The 21061-nt window shown below is 32.7% G+C and overlaps 1 protein-coding gene across 1 annotated transcript in view; it reads left to right on the top strand.

The window, feature by feature from the left end:
- LOC107584172 (regulating synaptic membrane exocytosis protein 4-like) overlaps nucleotides 1–19293 on the top strand; it is a 26914-nt gene extending 7621 nt beyond the window's left edge. The window contains exons 2-3 of the mRNA XM_016270676.1: nucleotides 1143–1294; nucleotides 16156–19293. Coding sequence (XP_016126162.1) covers nucleotides 1143–1294; nucleotides 16156–16374 — 371 coding nt within the window. The 3' untranslated portion in view covers nucleotides 16375–19293. The remainder of the gene's footprint in view (nucleotides 1–1142; nucleotides 1295–16155) is intronic.
- Nucleotides 19294–21061: the final 1768 nt, after the last annotated feature.

The raw sequence follows: 21061 nt of genomic DNA on the forward strand, positions 1-21061 counted from the left end.
GAGTCATTAATTAACAAAGTAAATCCTACAGAAGATCAATAGCAGACACCTTGGCTGTTGGAGAAGAATATCAATCCCTGTCGCAGTCACCTCACTGACAGACAGATTACAGTTAAGTGGGAAATTTGCTATAACCAATTCAAGATTAATCCTTAGATGTTTTAGTGCCAACATTTCAAGCCTGTTTTGATGAAGCCATCTCACCCCGTGAACTTGAGGTGTACTTTGCTTTGATATAATTGCGCAGAATGTGCATCAGGGACTCGCCAGATGTGCTTTGATATTGGTGTAATTAGCAAAGCAATTAATTTAATAGCCCATCCGTGTGGCTCCGCAAAAACACCCCTGACCTCATCACAACTAACAAATGTCTCTTACAATAGGGCTTATCTGCTAATTCACTCTTGCCTTTGTCTCTATCCAGCCCTCTATATTAATTAAAGTGTCTCTTCCATTGATGTGCCCATATAAGAAATGAATAATTATTGGAAGCTTTTAAAACGCACCGCAACGTCATCACACACAGTCACAAAGATTAGGGTTTTTGTGTGTGAAGACATCATTACAGACACATACACCCATATATATCTATTTGCATGAAATATAAATTAACATATATTTATTCATATTTAACTGTTATATCACTCATGTCAAAACTTTATTTATATATATATATATATATATATATATATACATACATATACATATATATTATACTCTCATTAGCCCCCCTAAAAGGAAAGTCCTGGAATCGCCTCTGATTATTAGTATTTCAACATATTTTCTGACAATTTAAGAATTTAAGGAAACTTACTGCTGCATCCAGAAACCATAAAATCACAGAGACTTGTGTTAGAGCTGTTTTTTCTCTTTTCTATCTCGATCAAGTAAGCAACGTCTTAGCTAAGCATTACAAACAACCCTGAATGCCTTAGCATCATGATCAGGCAAAATGTAAAAATCTAGTTTTATTTCTTATTTTTGAATAGCCATTTTTGGCAAACGTATCATCAGACTCAGTCGGGACTCATTCAAGTAGGTCTGGTTGTGAAGTCATATCAAAAGACAATCTGAAGTGGCATCACTTTATCAAATGTTACACTCTTTTGAAATGTCATGAAACCATTTTTTTTTTATCGTAGAGATGTCTGTTTCCATTGCACAAGTTCAATTATTTAGAAAATGTCAGTGTGATAAGTGTGCAGTGGTCGATTCTCATCGGCCCATAAGAGTGTGTACTGATCCTGAATCGATGGCCGCTGAAATGCTGTTTGTGCCCAGCCATCAGGCACAGGTGAGAAAGTGATCTGTCGTTTTCTTCCCCAAGTGGAAAAGAGAAAAAGTCGGCCAGGGTGAGAAATCTATCACATGATGCCAGTGTGAAGACAACAGTCTGTCCGATCAGATAATGAAATTTCCTGTTTCACACCGATGCATAGTCTGACTCATAATATCATTCATTGTTCCTGTTAGAAGCATCTCTAAAATACAAAATTCTTTGTTCTTATACTACACCTACATGTTGAAATGCTCAATAACACTTTATATATAATGCTATATAAAATGCATGAATTATGTATTGTAGTGAACATTATAATGCACTGTATGATCTCATGAATATTTGTAACCTCAGTTATTACACATAACAATACTTAACTATTTATTTTTTACAACTTTTGAAAGTATACTGCATTAAAACACACTACAAACAATTTCAGATGTAACACGGAATCTTCAAATATTATGCATTTTAACTTTGGCTACAATTATTTATGAAAAGAGATATATATATATATATAATGCATTATACTGTGCATTAAAAATACCTTTATGATGCATCAGGCATTTAAGTTTTCAAGTAAAGTGTAACCAAATATTTTTATATATATAATAAAAAAAAAATATATATATATAATATATATAAAATAGCATCTTTAGTTAAATTAATAGTTTGACATTACAAACATCTGAAACAAGGTGATACATACTCTGTAAAAAAATATTTTTAAACAAAGTTTTACAAGAAAATACTATTTCATACTTCAACATTTTATGTTTAATTACTTTAATTTAATTGTTACTTGCCATTCCTCTGTAATTGTTTGTAAAATTTACTAGCAATTTCTGCATCACCACCACACACTTCAGCTTTAAATCGAGCAAATAAATCTGCAAATGGAACAAGACCAAATACACATATTCTTCATTCTCTGAAAACATAATAAATGATGCAGACATAAAGAGGACAGACAAAATGATACTGACAAAGAATAGTGATTTTATCGCAATGTAAAAGTATTTTGTAAAAATGTGTCTTGTGCCTCAGATTTATGCACACACAAGCCTGGCAAATGCAGCACTGATTGATCTCTCTTTTCTGTCCCAGCATGACCTCTGGTAGTGTAGCGTGCAGGTGCATTTGGTCTGCACCCTTTGTGTTGGCATATGCAGTCGGAAAGCACAGCGAAACAGTGACGTGCGGGAGCAAGAACAGATGGTTGTGCACAAATGCTCAGATTTACCTGCTGTCATGTCCTTTACTACAGTCTAGAAGTGAAATTAATGTTCTGAACTTTTATGTTCTCATTACTGTAATACAGTATTTTTAGGCTTAATTTTCTTCATGCAAAACATTAACAAATATTTTAAATATAATGTTTCATATTATATAGTGCAATACAAATATAAAACATAACTTATATGTTTTATTTCTTTAAAGTTTGACATTAAGTTTTCAGTTTTGAAGTAGAAAGACTGAAATATTATTTCCTTGTCAAACATACTCCAAAAACAGTGGAGTGCATTAAGATTTTCTTTTTGCATTGTGACATTATTTTCTTGACATTTTAACTATTCTGAATAATAAATATAATTCAAATCTGCAATACTGTATTTTTAGGCTTAATTTACTTTATGCAAAATATAACTAAACATACTTTTTAAATACAATATGTCATACAAATATAATATAAAACATAACTTAATTTGTTTCTTTTAAGTCTGAAATGAAATTTTCAGTTTTGAAGTAGAAAGAGAGAAATTGTATTTTTTGTAAAACATACTCCAATGATCTTTTTTATTTACAACATTGAAAAATTATTGTATTACAGTGCATTGTTTCTGCTTTGTAACATTATTTTCTGAATTCTAAATATAATTAAAATCGTATTACTGTGTACAGTATTTTGACGCTTAATTTCCTTTGATATATAACAAAAATAAAAAAAAAGATTTTAAACATAAATAATTTAATATATAAATATAATATAAAACATAACATATATACTTTTTTATTTAAGTTAGGGGTGAAATATGATCCAGTTCTTGGCAGGTTTTTGTGAGATTCACCATCTTCGATCACTGGAAATCCACAAAATGATCACGTCATGATTTCGTACTAGCAGGGAGTACATCCAATAACTAAGCTTTCATAATTAATTCATTCATTTAGAAGTGTAGTTAAATTGAAGAGTCAGTATAATATTACAATGACAATTATATATGTATAATGATGGAATAATGAAATAACAGGTGTGCACTAATTCTAATCACCCATTGTAACAAATGAAGATCATAATTGAAAATCCTATCCAAACATGAATTTGTTTTTAATATGCCGCTTGGCAGAAGCGTTGAGCGAGCACATCAGTTTAAGTAGCAGTTGACTTGTGGAGTAAATCACAGCGCGGTTCATCTGTTTTATATAAGCCACTCTGAGCAGATCTGCAGAACGAAACTGTTGAAGCTTCACACAATGTCGACACTCAGGCGCTCAATTATTGCCGCCCACACGTTATGACTGAAGTATCTCAAACAGCATCCGGTGGCCCACATTTTGAATAGACACATTGTTCTGAAAGGAAATGTATTCAAGGCTGTGACTTAGTGGTATAGTGGTGATCATGCAGGAAATATGAGTTTGAGTATGGCTTGTGTGTTGCTTTCTGATCTCGTTTACTTCTCGGCTACTCTCATATTTTCAATGTACTTTATTGTCATGATCGCTTTATATATATTTCTGCCAAATAATCAAAACTAAAGCAGTACAACAACAACAAAACATGCTAGGAAAAAAATTGCAAACAGATGCAACAGATACTAATAAAGGGTAATTAAAATGTTATATTCTACACAAATGTTTTTTTTTAAATAAATTAATAACTTTTATTTAGCAAGGACACATCAGGTTGATCAAAAGTGTTTCGAGAGATTTATTTCAAATAAATGCTGTAGTTCTGAACTTTCTATTCATCAAAGAATACTGTTTCCATAAAAATATTAAGCAGCATATCAGAATGATTTCTGAAGGATCATGTGACACTGAAGACTGGAGTAATGATGCTAAAAATACAGCTTTACATCACAGGAAATTTCAAATGAAAACAGTACATTGAAATTGTAATAATATTTCACAATATTACTGTTTTACTGTAGTTTTGATTTTTTTTTTTTAAAACAGCCTTGGTGAGCATAAGAGACGTCTTTCATAGACATTGCAAAACCGTCGCGTGAACGTGAAATCAAAATGTACCTCGTTTACTTTCTTAATACACATTTCTGATCTCGTAAATGATTTTTAGTGAACATTACAAAAAAAATGGTTCATGGAAATGGATATGTCTGATCTAAGAAAATAAATTAATAACTTTTATTTAGCAAGGACACATCAGGTTGATCAAAAGTGTTTCGAGAGATTTATTTCAAGCTGTAGTTCTGAACTTTCTATTCATCAAAGAATACTGTTTCCATAAAAATATTAAGCAGCATATTAGAATGATTTCTGAAGGATCATGTGACACTGAAGACTGGAGTAATGATGCTAAAAATACAGCTTTACATCACAGGAAATTTCAAATGAAAACAGTACATTGAAATTGTAATAATATTTCACAATATTACTGTTTTACTGTATTTTTGATTTTTTTTTAAAAAACAGCCTTGGTGAGCATAAGAGACGTCTTTCATAGACATTGCAAAACCGTCGCGTGAACGTGAAATCAAAATGTACCTCGTTTACTTTCTTAATACACATTTCTGATCTCGTAAATGATTTTTAGTGAACATTACAAAAAAAATGGTTCATGGAAATGGATATGTCTGATCTAAGGTGGTTGCATAGTACTAGTTTAATACTAATATTACTCTGAGGGAAAGATGATAATTGATGGACTGGAGTGGTGTGGATTGCATGTGGATTATTGTGATGTATTTATCAGCTGTTTGGACTCTCATTCTGACGGCACCCATTCACTGCATGTGAATTTCAATTTGAATTTAAAATTGTCAGTTGACTGCTAATCAAATAAGGAAAATATAGAAATGATATTAATACAGATCTATTTAAATGAACAACAATGATAAAATACTCAAAACACAAGACAAATGTTTTAATCTAAAGTCTGTTGTGAACAGACTCTTGTCTCTGGTCTGCAGCTACTGAAGTTCCAGTATGAAAAATCAAACTCATAAAATCCCAGAAATATCTCAGGTATATTAATATAACTCTCATATATTAGCTTCTGATAAATGACCTTCTGAGGTCATTTTCTCCCTTGCATCCACTTATAGCTCAGATCAAAGCTCTTACGTTCACCGGCTCCTGATTCCTGAACTCACTGCTCATTTAGCCTGTAGGCAAAACATGGAAGCTGAATTAGGGCAGTATATGAATAAATATTTGGCATGACTTTTGGCTGAGCAGGACGCATCTGTGTATCAGATCCTCCACTGTGATTAAACAGATGTGCTCACATCTAACAACCAGCACATGCTAAATACTTCTGTATTTGGGGCTTTTAAAATGATTTTAACACATTCATATGTGAGCCTATTTATTAATTTTAGTTTGATTATGATCTTTGAATTGTGATTAAATTCATTCGAATTTGAATTCAATTGAGCATCAAACCTCAAAATGTGGACTTTACAGGATAAAAACATATCCAGGTTATTAAAAAAAACATCAAAATAAAGAAATATATATTTTGAAGCATATTTATCCATTTTAATTTAACTTTTTGCATTGTGATTGCAAAATAATGCCCCATTTTCCATAATATTTTTAAAAAATGCATCTGTAAGTTCTAGTTTGAAAGGTTTTTAAATATTTTTTTTAAATTACATTTTTCATTTTTAAATCATTTTTAAAATTCCCATTATTTTCAGTGATGGTTCTCATTACTGAGAACATATTATAAAGGAGCTGACAGAGAATTGAGAATCAAACCAAAAAATCTTACAGGACAAAAATATATCCAGGTTATAAAAAGAAAATAAAATACAATAATTTACAAAAAGTATTGTTATGCAATGAAGGAAATATTATAATGATGTACAAATTCAAAAAAAAATATGTCATGTTTTGCATTACAGTAATGAGAATGAAATACAGTAAGACATTTACATGTTTTTATGAGAATCAACCACTTCCATTAATAAGTAGTTATAGTAAAAGTAGTTATAAAAACTAAAGAAAGGTCCGGATTTCCCTCTTTGCTTCAAAAGCAGTATTGGTGTTTGGTTTCGCATCTGATTAGGGAGCGCAGAGGTTATAGCCTCCAACCAGGCATCTATCAACATCACTGTAGATCAATAGGCCTCTAGTCCTACTGATTTATCAAAGAGTTAATAGATAATTAAGGCAGGCTGGGGTAATGAGAGGTAATGGCATGATCGATAGCATGAACTAACCAGAAAACGGACATGCTCATTTAGATTACAATCAATGTGTGGCCTAATGATCTTCGGCAAGCTACGTTTCAATCAGACCCAAGTTAAAAGCATCCTATTCCTGTTAACCTGCGCATGCACAGTCCATTAGCGACACGTAAAAACATTGGGCTTTTAAAGAGACAGTTCAAACTAAAATTTTAATTATGTTGTTCATTTCTGCTGTGCAACACAAAAGATAATGTGCTCTGTGTTCTTTTACAACTCTAAGCTCCAAAAAGGACCAAAAAAAAAAGTTACCCATAAATAGCACATATTTGCCCTTTTTGGAACTAGAAAGCTCTTGTTGGAAAATAATTTCAAATGAAATGATATAGGTTTAGAACAACATGATGGATAGTAAATGACAAAAACAATTATTTATGGATGAACCATTTAATTAAGTGACTGACGCACCTATTTGCATTTAAATTCGCATATCAATCTTTAACAATATGTCTTTTCTGAAGATGTAGTCTTAAGTTTTATAATAGGTTTTCTTGTAAGCCTCTTTGTTCTTGTAATCAAATTTAAAGGAAATAAAACTGAACGCCCTGACAAGTGACAAGCGTGGGGCATAAACCACAAGCCAGATGAGATAACAACTAAAAGCGCTTGTTAGAAAAGCCTCTTATTTCTTTCTTGTTCGTGGTAAATTCATGATTGTCACTTTGATTAATGAGTGTTGGCCATTCTGATAAAATGAGATACTTTATCTGTTGTCAAGGGATCTGGTCGGTGAGACCTACTTGTGGTTGCACAATATTTTACAGCACAGAAAACTCTGGTGAGACGTCTAGGGAACAAAAATATCACACTTACATAAAATACAGAGTTCTGGCATGAAACTCTAGATGGCGCAGTCCGATAGGTTTAACTCAATCTGACGTTTTTCTCCAATGAAGATTTAAAATCAACATGAAATCAATGACTTTAAAATATTAATAATCATTTTGATTAAAAACAAAAAGAAATGTTTCTTGAGCAGCAAATCAGCATATTAGAATGATTTCTGAAGGATCATGTGACACTGAAGACTGGAGTAATGATGCTGAAAATTCACAGGAATAAATTACATTTTCAATCCAAACGACTCCAGTCCATCAACTGACTTCTTGTGAAGCAAAAAGCTGGATGTTTGTAAGAAACTAATCTATCATTAAGACATTTTTAACTTTAAACGGTCGCTTCTGACTTCTAAATCCATAATCCATAATAACGCTTCCTCAAGTGAAAATGCCATCAAAATCCACTTAATAGTTTAGAACGGTTTTGGATTGTAAACTGTGCTTGATCATTGTATATTTCACTTCTGATTCAGATGAGACTACTTTTTCACTAGAAAAAAAAGCAATATTATGGATATTATGGACTGGTATTTTAGCTGGAAGTGATGGTTTGAAGTGAATGGAACATCTTAATAATGGATTTGTTTCTTACACAAAGCTTTTCAACCTCATAAAATGTTAATTGATGGACTGGAGTGTAGATTACTTGTGGATTATTGTGATGTTTTTATCAGCTGTTTGGACTCTCATTCTGACGGCACCCATTCACTAATATTATAAAAAATAGCCATCATCAGTTTGTAATCAGTTTGATCGGGTGATACATTTGATGGGATAAATATAGGAAAGAGTGTTGCATGACATTGTGGAAAAGTGCAGGTGAGATGAGAAAAGAGCTTCAGAAATCTACCTCTGTATACACAGCCTTTGGATATATTCAGCTACAAGTTTCATCCAGACAAATCTTCCCTTTTCTTTTTCTTCCTTTCCAACAAATCTACAATCATTTGTACTATCTTTTGACAGCCTTAGTATTTTTATTTAAAAATCAGTTTCGTTATTATCAGTATAACAAAACAAAATTAAAATCTGGAATCACAGATCTCACATTCCGGTTTTATTGGTTTGGGACATTGCATATGCTATTGCATTACATTTCTCTAGAAACAGGGATGTTCATCCAGTAACTCTCAGGAGCTTCTATCTTATATCGAGCAATAAATACAAAGTGTTTGAGGTATCCCTATAAGTTACATAACCAACAATATAACCCCCTCTTCTCAGTAATAAACCTTTTCTCTGCCGGCTTCATTTCTGAATGAAATCCAGAGTTCAGACCTTCTGTGTAGATGAACTGTAAACTCATTTCAGATCTGGACTTTGTCTGGAGTGTCACATCAAAGCCGCAAGTCTTATTTTAGCTCTGTGGAGGACAAAAGCTGTTTAACTTCAATTCCAATGTGCCAGAAAGTTTTGCACAAGTTTGGATATATAAATGGAGAAGATATTTGCTGGTTTGGGCTAGTTTGAACCAGGGCTATTATCATTATCTAAAACTAAAACCATAATAAAAACATTCCTGTTACTTGAAAATAGCATATAACATATGAAAAAAAAACTTAACATATAAAAAAAATACACATTTTATTTCAGCTAGTTGCCAAGTCAACAGTTCTCATTTTCAATTAGTTTTAAGTTGAAGTAATATTTAATTTAAATAAAATGTTAATAATGCACTTTTTTTCATTGAACAAACTAATATTCTAAATGAATTATCAACCATTACTGGTAACACTTTACAATAAGGTTCATTAGTTGTCATTAGTTAACTACTTTAGTTAACATGATCTAAGAATGAACAATACTTCTACAGCATTTTTAAATCTTATCTTAAATCTTGTTGAAAAATTTCAACATTTACTAATGCGTTATTAAAATCAAAAGTTGTGCTTGTTAACATTAGTTAATGCTCTGTGAATTAACATGAACTAACAATGAACCACTGTATTTTCATTAACTAACATTAACAAAGATGAATAAATACTGTAATAAATTTAATAAAACTGCACTGTTCATTGTTCGTTCATGTTAGTTAATACGTTAACTAACATTAATTAATGGAACCTTATTGTAAAGTGTTACCCAATAGATAATAAAATATCTAATATTTAAAGAAAGCTTGCACAAGTAAACTTTTCATACAAAACATGATAAAATGAACAATATATATTTGGTTCAAAATGAAGACAAAACATATTGAGACACTTTGCAGTTGCCAAAAGCTAAATAGAAAGATGATATAAACTTTAAATAGATTCATGAACATTTTTCAGGCAAAACCATTAAAATAAGAACCACTCATTAATGACAAAAACTTCTGAAATGCGCTTGCAGACAGTTCACTTCAAAACAATATGTTCAGTTATATAACTATAACGATATGTTGTGCTCAACTGATGGTCTATTCTGCATAAATTTCCCCTCAAACTCTTTGTCCAATACCCAGAGCTCCATTAGAAATTCACAAACAGACAAAAACTCCCCACAAACCTTATGTAATGTAGTTGGATGCTCTTCCTGTGCAGCTCCATCATGGGAGTAAAATCCAGCCCAGTTCAGCGGGATTACTGCGCAGTTTATGGAGCATGGGGATTACAGTTTTGGCTGCCACCACTGAGGATATTTTAGCATATTACATAGCATCGTATGCATCATGAATACGTAACATATTTTACATAAACACTCACTGTCAGTCTGGGCTTTGCAACCGTGATGGAAACTTCTACAGAAGTTTCTGTAATATTTATTCAGTATCTAGTGTTTCTTTTTTATCTGTTTCCATTGTGTGTAACTTGCCTCTTATGCAAGATAAAGTTGGGCTTTTTGCCTTTAAATACTTTAAATGTTATGAAACAGTATATAAAAATGTATAAAACATTACAACTTAAAAACAAAATCTGAAAAAGCTTTTCAAAGCATTACAAGGAGCATTATTAAAACATTAAACTAAGCATTGTATAAAAAGTTGTAAAACATTATGAAGAGTATATGTATAAAGAATAAAAATGATAACTTTACTGAACATTACACCAATAATTATTAAAATATTTTAAAAAGTACACATTTCTTTAGTTTCTACTGCAAAACCTTACATTTAAATTGAGCTTATAGTCTGTTGACTCCAAAAGAAATTGCGAGCATCATCTTGCTGCAGCTGTTAAACAGCTATAGAATGTTTTTTAGTTGTTTTATAGGTGCTTTTGCTTTAATAAAACACAAATAGTATGAATCTACATTAAAGACTGATGCACGTTCTCAGTTACACTTACAAAGATCTGAATCTCTTGCATGTCTGACCTGAACAACTCCCACTTTTGTCAGTAAAAATGTCTTATTTGGGGAGCAAGAAGTGCAAAAGAGGTCACTTTAGTGACATTTATGTAATGGACCTGTCAAGATGCCCTAGAAAGCGGCAAGCACCGATCTAATGCCCTAATTATAACTCCAAAAGCAAAACTGCTCATGGTGCATGGACCAAAAATATAATCATATTAGATGTCCTAAATAAAAATCATATTTGATACATTTTTGTAAGCTAAACTGAAATGCAGTGAATTAAATATGAGTGCAAAAGTGAATGCCCTCAAGTTCACACAGAAAAAAAATAACCATGGGTTTGACATTTGACATCCAAGAAGTGTCCAAATACTTAATTACAAACAAACTTCTTTTTTTGTGAAATGTGCATGTTATATCCTTCTTTAAAATCAATGCCATTTCATACGCAATGAAATTCATACACTTTTAAGTGTTCAAATACTTTTTGGGGCCTCTGTAGCAAATTAAGACTGTGATGTTGAGATCTATATTCAATAAATTCTCAAATTGTAGGTTAAAAGTCTAGCTAAATTGAGAGATAAAAATATAATTAAACAGCAGATCGTCTTCATTTAGGGTTATTATAGTTAACTAAAATTAAAATCATAAAAAGTGTTTTCATTGCTTCAAATTAAATATATAAATCAAATAAAATATACAAACCCTTAAACTAATTTATTTCAGCTAGCTGCCGAGACATCTCTCATTTTCACTGCTGAACTTGATACAGTAACATAAAATAAAAATGAATAAAAACTATATAGACATATTTAAAAACAACAAAAACTAATAAAAAAGACAAAAACACACAACAAAATTATTAAAACTTTACTTAAAAAAAATAAAATAAAATAGAACATAAATAAAAAGTAATTCCAAATATTGATAAAACTATACTATAACTGACCTCTGAACTGATCTCACTGACACTCAAATAATGTGTCTCCACCACATTTAAAAAATAAGTCTCTATTTCAGATGTATAAACACTTCCCACATACCTTTCACTTTTTTCTCCAGAAAACAATAACTCCTGTACTTGCATGCAGGAACGAAGCATCCGTCTAAAAAAGTTTGCATGCAAAGAATACCAGAGCACCAGAAGAGCAGCACAGAGACAGTGATATATAAAGCAATTGAGAGCAGTGCGCTGAGATGCCATGATTAACACATAACACAGACAAATGTTTATTCTAGTGACATCAAGAATGTGGCGTGTAATATGTGGAGCAGAGATAGGTGTATTTGTCACTCTCCGAAGCGTTTGTAGTTATGCATGTGTGTTTACTGATGACTGCTGCTGACGCCAGTGCACGCAGGGGCCAGTGACTAATAATGACTCTCCGTTTTGCCAGATAGAATAATGAAAAGTCACATGCAAGAGAGGAAGAGGGTGAAAGGAATAGTTTGTCCAAAAATGAATGTTCTGTCATCATCTACTCACCCTCAAACCCAAACCCAACCCAAGCTTTCTTCTAACAAATATTGGTCCTAATAATGAAACACACACACACACACACACACACACGCAGGTTTGTTTTTGTGAAAAGTGGGGACATCCCATAGGCGTAATGGTTTATATACTGTACAGACCGTATATTCTACTGCCCTACACCAACCCTACCCCTAAACCTACCCCTTACAGGAAACTTTGTGCTATTTCAGATTTTCAATACACTCCATTCTGTGTGATTTATAAGCGTTTAGAAAAGTGGGGACATGGGGTAATGTCCTGAAAAGTCACCTTCTCCTTGTAATACCTATGTCATACCCTTGTCATTATACAAATGTATGTCCTCATTTGTCACAAAAACGCGCGCGCACACACACACACACACACAAAACCCTTAAAAGTAGTCCCACTTTATATTTATATATATACAGTATATATATATATGAGTCTTTATTTGTCTCATTTTCCAGTAAATACCCTACCAGTCAGTAAGATGTTTGAATTGAAAATACAATAAAAACAGTAATATTATTATTAATTACAATTTAAAATGACTTTTTTCTATTTTTATATTTAATATACATATTTTTTCAGGATTACTATGAAAAATGTTTAAAAAACATTACCTTTTTTAACTTTATAAATGACTTTACTGTCATTTTTGATCATTTTAATGCACCCTTGCTAAATAAAAGTATTAATTTCTTAGATAAAATAAAATCTTATTGTAGTGTTCTGTATATCTAGAAATATTCAAAACAAGCTAAATTTACTAAAGATGCAACACTGCATAGAATATTAAGGCTTCTTTTCAACATTGTTATTAAAATCATGTGAAAAAAACTTGTTTTAAAGGTACTTAATATCTTAATATCTTATGCAGTTTTGTGTATAAAGTAAAATTATTTGTTCAGATTTTAATTGGAGATTTTTGAAAAGACACAAATAAGTTGTATGGACCACTTTTCTGATTATTTTGTCGTGATGTGGTTATATCGACTGTGTGACAATTCTCCGTTTGTATTCCAAAAGGAAACAAAACCAAGGGGTGTAAATGATGACGATTCCTTCAAGAACAGAGAGACAAGCAGATAGAGACACCAGACGAGAGACTAAATGATGAACTAGATATTGACTTGGGCCAAAGAGACAAGATGGAGTGAAAAATGAGCAAAAGAACGAGGAGGCGATGAAAATGGCATCTCTCGGGATGCCCAGTCTGAGTATTAGGCATCAGGATTGTCTGGACCCTCCCAAAAGCATTTTAAAAATAGACCTGTGCGGAGACGGCAAGCGAAAGAGACAGAACCAGGACCATGGGTGGAGGGGCGCTGGAGGGAATCAAGGTCAAACCGCAGAAAGAAAATTAATTATGAATCCGTCCACATATGGAGGATTATTGAGAACAAACACAGAGGAATGGGAATGGAGAAAGGAGGGAGAGATGGGTTTGAAAGGAGGACTGAAGGAGGAGAATGACAGTGATATAGGAGCGCCTATACATTTAAAAAATATATTATTAAAGACGAAATGTGTAATTTTTGTGCAGAAAGGCAAAACAGGTTTCTTTAATACTCACCCCATCTGCAATTGGTCGATCAAAACAAATAATAACAAGCTCATGCCATTCGTTCAGCCAATGTTGCTGTATTAGACTGGCCGGGATGCTCAAATAAAATTTGTAGCATGTCTTTTAAAAACAAGATCTGCCTGCAACTTTTACATCTTCACACAGGATGTAAAAACACCTTATGTTGGGGTGGTTATGTTTGCTCAAACAAGCACCCTTTTGCCATCTTTGGTCCCCCCCCTTTTTTTTTTTTGCTTGCAGAAGGAAAACACACTTTTTGCCACCACCATCTGTTTCTGTATCTAAAATGGATCTTGTTACAAAAAAATCAGACCTAATTAATCTCATCCAAACGCAAGTGGCTGCTTTCTGTTTGCTAATAAAAATGTGTAAAAGCTATGATAAGCAATATGCGATTCTTCACCTGTGTAGATAGCTGAAATTACATCAATTTCCTTAAGAGGATCTTCCTTAAGATTAAAAAAAAGATATCATGTATAAAAAGAAAAAAAAGACGTTGCTAATGGAGCATTACTTCATAAGTGAGACAAGCAGGTAAATGGCTATTTTAATTCAAAATATAATATACACTCTAAAAAATGCTGGGTTAAAAAGAGACAAACCCAGCTGTTGGGTTGTATTGAACACAACCGCTGGGTCAAAACAACCCAATAGCTGGGTTTGTCCCTTTTAAACCCAGCACTGGGTTATATTTAACCCAGCATTTTTTAGAGTGTAATATAATATAATGGCATAGATTAATATAATTAGCTGCAAGATGGATGAATCGCACAAAAGCTGTCAAGAACTTGTCCACGTCATATTACGTCAAAAATAAAAAATAAATTTCAAATAAAAACAGAGAGAGGAATTTGATTTGCTTAAAGAAAATGTAGCTATTTAAGGATCTTTTGCATTGTAACATTATTTTCATGACAATAACGCACATTTCCACCCAATTCTCTTGACTGCAATGCAAAAACATTGAATTTCTATTACTTTAATGCAGAAAAAATATGATGTACTCTTTTAATTTTAAAAGAATTATGTACCATGAAAGAATTTGTTGATTTAATCAGCATCTGGATTTGTGCTGGATTTAAAGAGTTTTCAAAAATGTTCATGAAAAAAAGAAAAACTCCTAAAAAAGCTCTCTTAATGTCACAGCTACACTGTATTAAACACACAAAGACGAAGAAGAAGGTTTATAAAGTCTTTAATTCAACACACGTGCTCCGTCTCAATGTGCCTACTTATACTACGCCCTTAAAGTATGTACTCTTTTCGTGAAGAAAAAGTATGTGTAGTAGAAGAGTAGGCAAGCTTTGGCACATACTATCACGTCACACAACTGCGTCTCTGTCGCACCTGTTACACGCACCTTGTCAAACTGGCCTGTCAATCATCTTGTCACAGTTTATCCTCCACATTGCATTTCATTTAACTTACTACCGTACTGGAGAGAAAAGTAGCAGCACATTGATCTGCTAGTCGCGGGTCTTTCATGCTGAGAACTCTTCTCATATTTTCTGCATAATGATGCATTTAAAAGTTAACGACCAAATGGATGTTTATAAAAGTTCACATTGATTATTAGTAACTCGAACCCCTTTTTGTAAACCCCTACCTAACCGTCGATCGTGTGCATCCGCCACGTTTGTAGTTTTTCTAACTCGTTTTATTCGTGTTTGTAGTTCTTGACCGAATCCTTCACCAAAGCGCAATGGATTGTGGGCAATTTTAGCCATTAGAGTGTGCACGGATCCACGCTTCAAAAATCGACCTGAAATAGTAGACCACTTTTGGCATACTCTTTTCAACATACTATGCTTTGGGATACACTTATTCTAATCTCACATACTATTTAGGATGGATAGTATGAACATTGAGACGCAGGGACGGGGTAGCATAAACGCAGACGAGACCGGACAAACTAGAACTGAACACTACGGAACCAAACAAGGATAATTAACTACACACATCTGAACAAAATGACACAATTAACTCAATGACTCAAGTCCAAACTGAATGACACGTGACACTTAACGCTTCTAAAATAAGCTTTATTTTCTTTCTTTATTCACCCAGAATGATGGAATTGACAAAAAATGACCATGGATTATGGTATAAAATTTTTTTGAGAATTCTGAAATGAACTACGGGGATTATATACACATTAAAAAATGTAGAATATTATAGTCAAAAGTACTTTTCATTGTTCCTTATGATAAAATAATACTTCCATTTCTCATGAACAGGTCATCGTTTGGGGAAACTATGGCCGGATGGATCGTAAATGCTTCATGGGCGTGGCCCGCATCCTATTGGAGGAGCTGGATTTGACAAACATGGTGATTGGCTGGTACAAGCTTTTCCCCACCTCTTCTATGGTGGACCCCACGATGGCGCCGCTGATCCGCCACTCCTCACAGCTCTCTCTGGAGAGCACCGTCGGGCCGTGCTGTGAACGCTCATAAGACTAACAACTCCACTAGATTTATTTTTCTCTGGAAGGGCTCTCACAGCTCCCCCGATCCTAAGAGTGCTGGTTGTGCATGACTGCGGCACCCGAAACCTCTGGAATGCTCTAGAATTTCTTCGGAAACAAATGACCTTTCTGCAATATTCCAGAATTGACCAGAGAGGAAATGCTCTTTTTCAGCCTCTGAGAAAAAGGCAAAGAATGCAGACCAGACGTCTGGGCTTTATTTTAGCTTTCAACACATTAGCTTGTGATGGTCTGTATGAGGAAGCATCCTCCATTTAGAGCTGATTTCCAGAAAGCAGGTAAATGTTTGTGCATTCGTCACAGTGGGTGCTGCAACGGATTGGATGAAACAGATGGGTTCGTGCAATATAACATACAATAGAGAGAAGAATGCATCAGTAATAAAAGTGCGGGTTTGCATTCATTTTCTTGTGTAATTAACAATACAAGAATAGATATATGTCTTAAAAAGATTCAATGTGTGTAGTTTGAAAAGAGTCGATGTTTGTAGTTCATGATTTCGTTTGCACACGGATCTTTTTCTGTTTGTGTCTCTTCCGTTTCGTCTTTCTCATTACTGAACAGTGCCAATGCTGCCAGCAAGTGGCTTTATTTGTGGTTAGTGTCTATATTCAGTAACTACAGGCGTTATGAGTCAGTAGTCTAAGCAGACACATATTTAAAAAGACTAATTTTCCACAATCTTTTCCCGAATGGTGACATATTCCAGATGAGGAATTTTTAATGTCATTGTATGTTTTCCCCCACTAATATTATATGGGAAAATTAAAATGGATGCAAGATGCTGAAGTAACATAGTGATTATGAAATAAATGTGAGTAAATTATATACTTAGAGTTATAACTACAGTAGTGGTCGACAGATATGAGGTTTTTAATAGCTGAAACCAATATCTAGAGAGCAGAGTGGCATAAACAGACATGATATATACATATATAATACAATTTTATGATGACATGTACATGAAATGAATTAATTTAAATGAACACATTTTCAGAAAAATATTGAAAAAGGAAAATTTGTTCCATTCATAAGGCTGTGATTTTTAAAACAAACATTAGGCAGAATGACCACTTCTGAAAAAAAAAAAAAAAGAAAAAAGTCAAACATTGGTCAAATTAATCGCCATGGCCGATATTGAAGAGTCTATTACTAATTATTAAAAGATAATTTAGTTTTGCACTTTATAATCTTAAATGTCTTTCTTATAAGTAACCGCTAGTTTGGGATAAGCCAAAGTTCATTTTCTTCTTAATATTATGATATTATTTGTGACTACGGGATGCAGAACCTTTAGTAGCAATGATAAGGTTGTAGCATTAGATAGTAGCATACGCATGAAAGGCATCTTAGTTTGCCACCATCTAATGAGATTTTGCATGGAATTGATTGATACCGGATTATAGAGCGTTTTCGCTGGCAGTCGAGCAAACATGTAGCAGCGGACGATCAAACGAAAATACTGTTACATTGCACTGAGATGTACTGTGTGCCGTCCTGATGCAAGATCAGCGTCAGGGATTAATAAATACTGATACAAATGTTTTCATACATCCTGAAATGATGAAAAGCAAAACATTTCTACGCTCTAGCACAGAAAGGGAAGAAAACGGCATTCTGCATAGCCAAGAATTTTTACGTCCAGCATAAAATATATGACTATTTGCGAAGAAAATACACTATTTACCACTAGACAAAATAATTTTTTAAAAATATGTATTCCTCTCTGAGAAGTTCAGGAGTGATGATTTCAATTAAAACTGAAAAATGCAAATACCCTCAACATAATCATGCTATAAAGGCCATATAAAGCACTGCCACATTTAAAAAAAAAACTTTAACGTTTATTGTCTTAAAAAGCAATAACTAAATTATTTTTTTGCTCACTTTATTTGTTACAGGGATTAAAGCCAGATTGTCTCTGCATTACATTAGAAACTTCTGCATTCATGTAGCAATATATACTTGATTTTAGAGGAAGCACTGAATGTCTGAGATCCTCAAGACTTTAGTGCCATTTCAAACATGTGTTGATGGGCTAAAATAAATTCATGATTTGGAAAAACCTTTTCGAGCAATGTAGTGATTAGCATTGTATATTAATATAGACGATATATATTAATATACATGAATTTAATATAGCATCATTTCATTGTTCATATACATCAATGCCAATCAGTGTCTGAAAAACTACATATGAAACTACATCTTTTTTGGTCTGTTTATTGTAAATAGACATCTTAGTGGGCAAAACAACAATAAATCATCAAGGTCTGATTTGGGATGTCAATATTGGCATTAAGGTTTTAGGCTCTAAGCAACACAGTTCTCTGTTTACATCAGCATGATGTTATTGCTGATATTTTTAAATCTGGATTGGATATAAAATTGCTTTTAAACTCCAAATACACTCCAGATGGTATGAAAGTATGAAATATCTCCATTCCACAGTAGTTTTTGTAAAGCCTTAACTTGTAAACCAGAGGTCTTAACACAATTCCAGTTGTATGGCGGAGAAACGAGCATGCAAGAATGTCATTCTGCTTTTATTTCTAGTAGTTTTCTGTCTTTCTCTTTCTTTTTGTATTTACTGTTACTTTAATATGGTAAATAGTCATGGCCTTTTGTCATCGCATTTTTCACCACACAATTTTATAACTAATTAATCTACCATATCAACTATACTTGTTGAAGTTGATAGGGCAAAATGATCAACATATTCCTAAAAATTGGATGCTGTGATATTTTTCTTTGTGGAGATACTTGTTTAATTCCTTATTACTATTCATTATATGTACATTTGAATTCGTAAAATAATGTCACTGTTGATTAATGCACAATTTAGTGTATTGTTACTCTGCTGAAAATGGTTATGCAGAATAAAATAGCTCACTCTGATTTACAAAACACATTTTTGGCTGATGATTGCCTGATGCTTAGGAGGAGATTTACCCTGAAACCATCTGATAACCTTTGACAACTAACATATGACGTTAAGCTTATTGTGCACGGCAGAGAGAATCAGATATTAAGTGTTATAGTTAGCCTGTCTGTCTGCTGCACTCAAGCCTTTATCAGGAGATGAAATGGCTTTTTAAGAGTTAGATCAAGGAAAATTAGATCAAGCACTCTTGATTTGGGAATTGAGCTGGATGTTGGTATTTGGGAGATATGGCTTTGGTTTTATTATTGTGTGTGTGTGTGTGTGTGTGTGTGTAATCACTGCCACTAACAAAAAGAGACAGATGAATAATTTTGTCCCTGTTTGATGTAACTACAAAGAATAAAGATTGCTTTTATACACATCATATGCATCCCACACACATATATGATAGAATATAGCTTCTTGCATTAAAAAACATTAATAATAATAATAATAATCTTTATTATTATGTATAATATAAAAACATAATTGTATTTATTAATCTGATATATATATATATATATATAAAATCATGTTTTCTATATTATATCAATATACACAAATATTATATAATTTCTAAAATGTATTATTAATATATACCATGTAACATATATAGTATTAATAGAATGTTATATTATATTATTACTTTTTTTTTTTTTAATACAATAATATTACAATTATATAATATTGTCATAATATAATTAAATTACTAATATTAATACCAATAATAAATTTGGCCCCAAACACAAACATATGTAAAAATAACAGAAAAAATATTAAAGCTAAAATCAAACCTTTTATCTTCAAATTATCAAATAATTGATGGATAACTATACAAAAAAGAAAAGAAAAAGGGAGACATCCTCTCATTAGGACAATGTTGTATTTTCTGTAACACAAAAGTGGTTTTATTACATCCTTTACTGACAGGAAAATAATTCCACATCAAATAAATACATTTGTTGTTTTATTTACAACAAATCCTTCTGTAAGAAGACTATCATGCTTTCATTTTGAAAGAGGTTATTAAAAAGAGCTACAAACATTGAACAATAAAACAACAGCAAATGTCTGAAAGTAGACGTAAATTAACAAAATGTTCAGATGGGAAATAATGATCGCAAAGCAAAAAAAAACAAAAAACAGACCCTACTCCTATATTCTCACAAGACTAAACTGATTTGTCATTGAATTACAAGCATGAAACATGAGATGATTTCCAAAACATGTCTAGACATCAAAGCTGGTGTGCAAAGCATTCAGATGATGCCTGATGTGTGAGGAGACAAACATGAGATCCGTATATTCCCTTGTGTAAACTGTGAGCGAGGAGTCACCCTTTCACCATCTCAAATATGAAGCTGCTCACTACTAAAACAAAAATCCGCTTTCAGAACATGTCATGCACCAGAATGGACACAGAAGAGAACATGTTCATCTCAGAAAGTTCAGCAGTTTTCTGGGACGTTCTCAAGGTTCTAACATTTCATCCTGCTAGAAAAAATTATAAATAGAGGGCTAATTTGAAACTAGATATCTAGGACCTAACTTAAAGTCGTTTAACTATACTCAAGTTGAAAGTAGTTTATAACTACTCATCTGGTGCAAAAAGCATCAACACAATCATTTTTCGAATTTGCACAAATGCGTAAAAAAGTTTCGCGTAACATTTTTTGACATGCTACACCGCTAGCCTGCTTGTCGGAAAAAAGTAGGTTTTTAGTGCAAAAAC

Source organism: Sinocyclocheilus grahami, unplaced genomic scaffold (assembly GCF_001515645.1).
Source record: "Sinocyclocheilus grahami isolate Dianchi unplaced genomic scaffold, SAMN03320097.WGS_v1.1 scaffold57.1, whole genome shotgun sequence".
Lineage (NCBI taxonomy): Eukaryota > Metazoa > Chordata > Actinopteri > Cypriniformes > Cyprinidae > Sinocyclocheilus > Sinocyclocheilus grahami.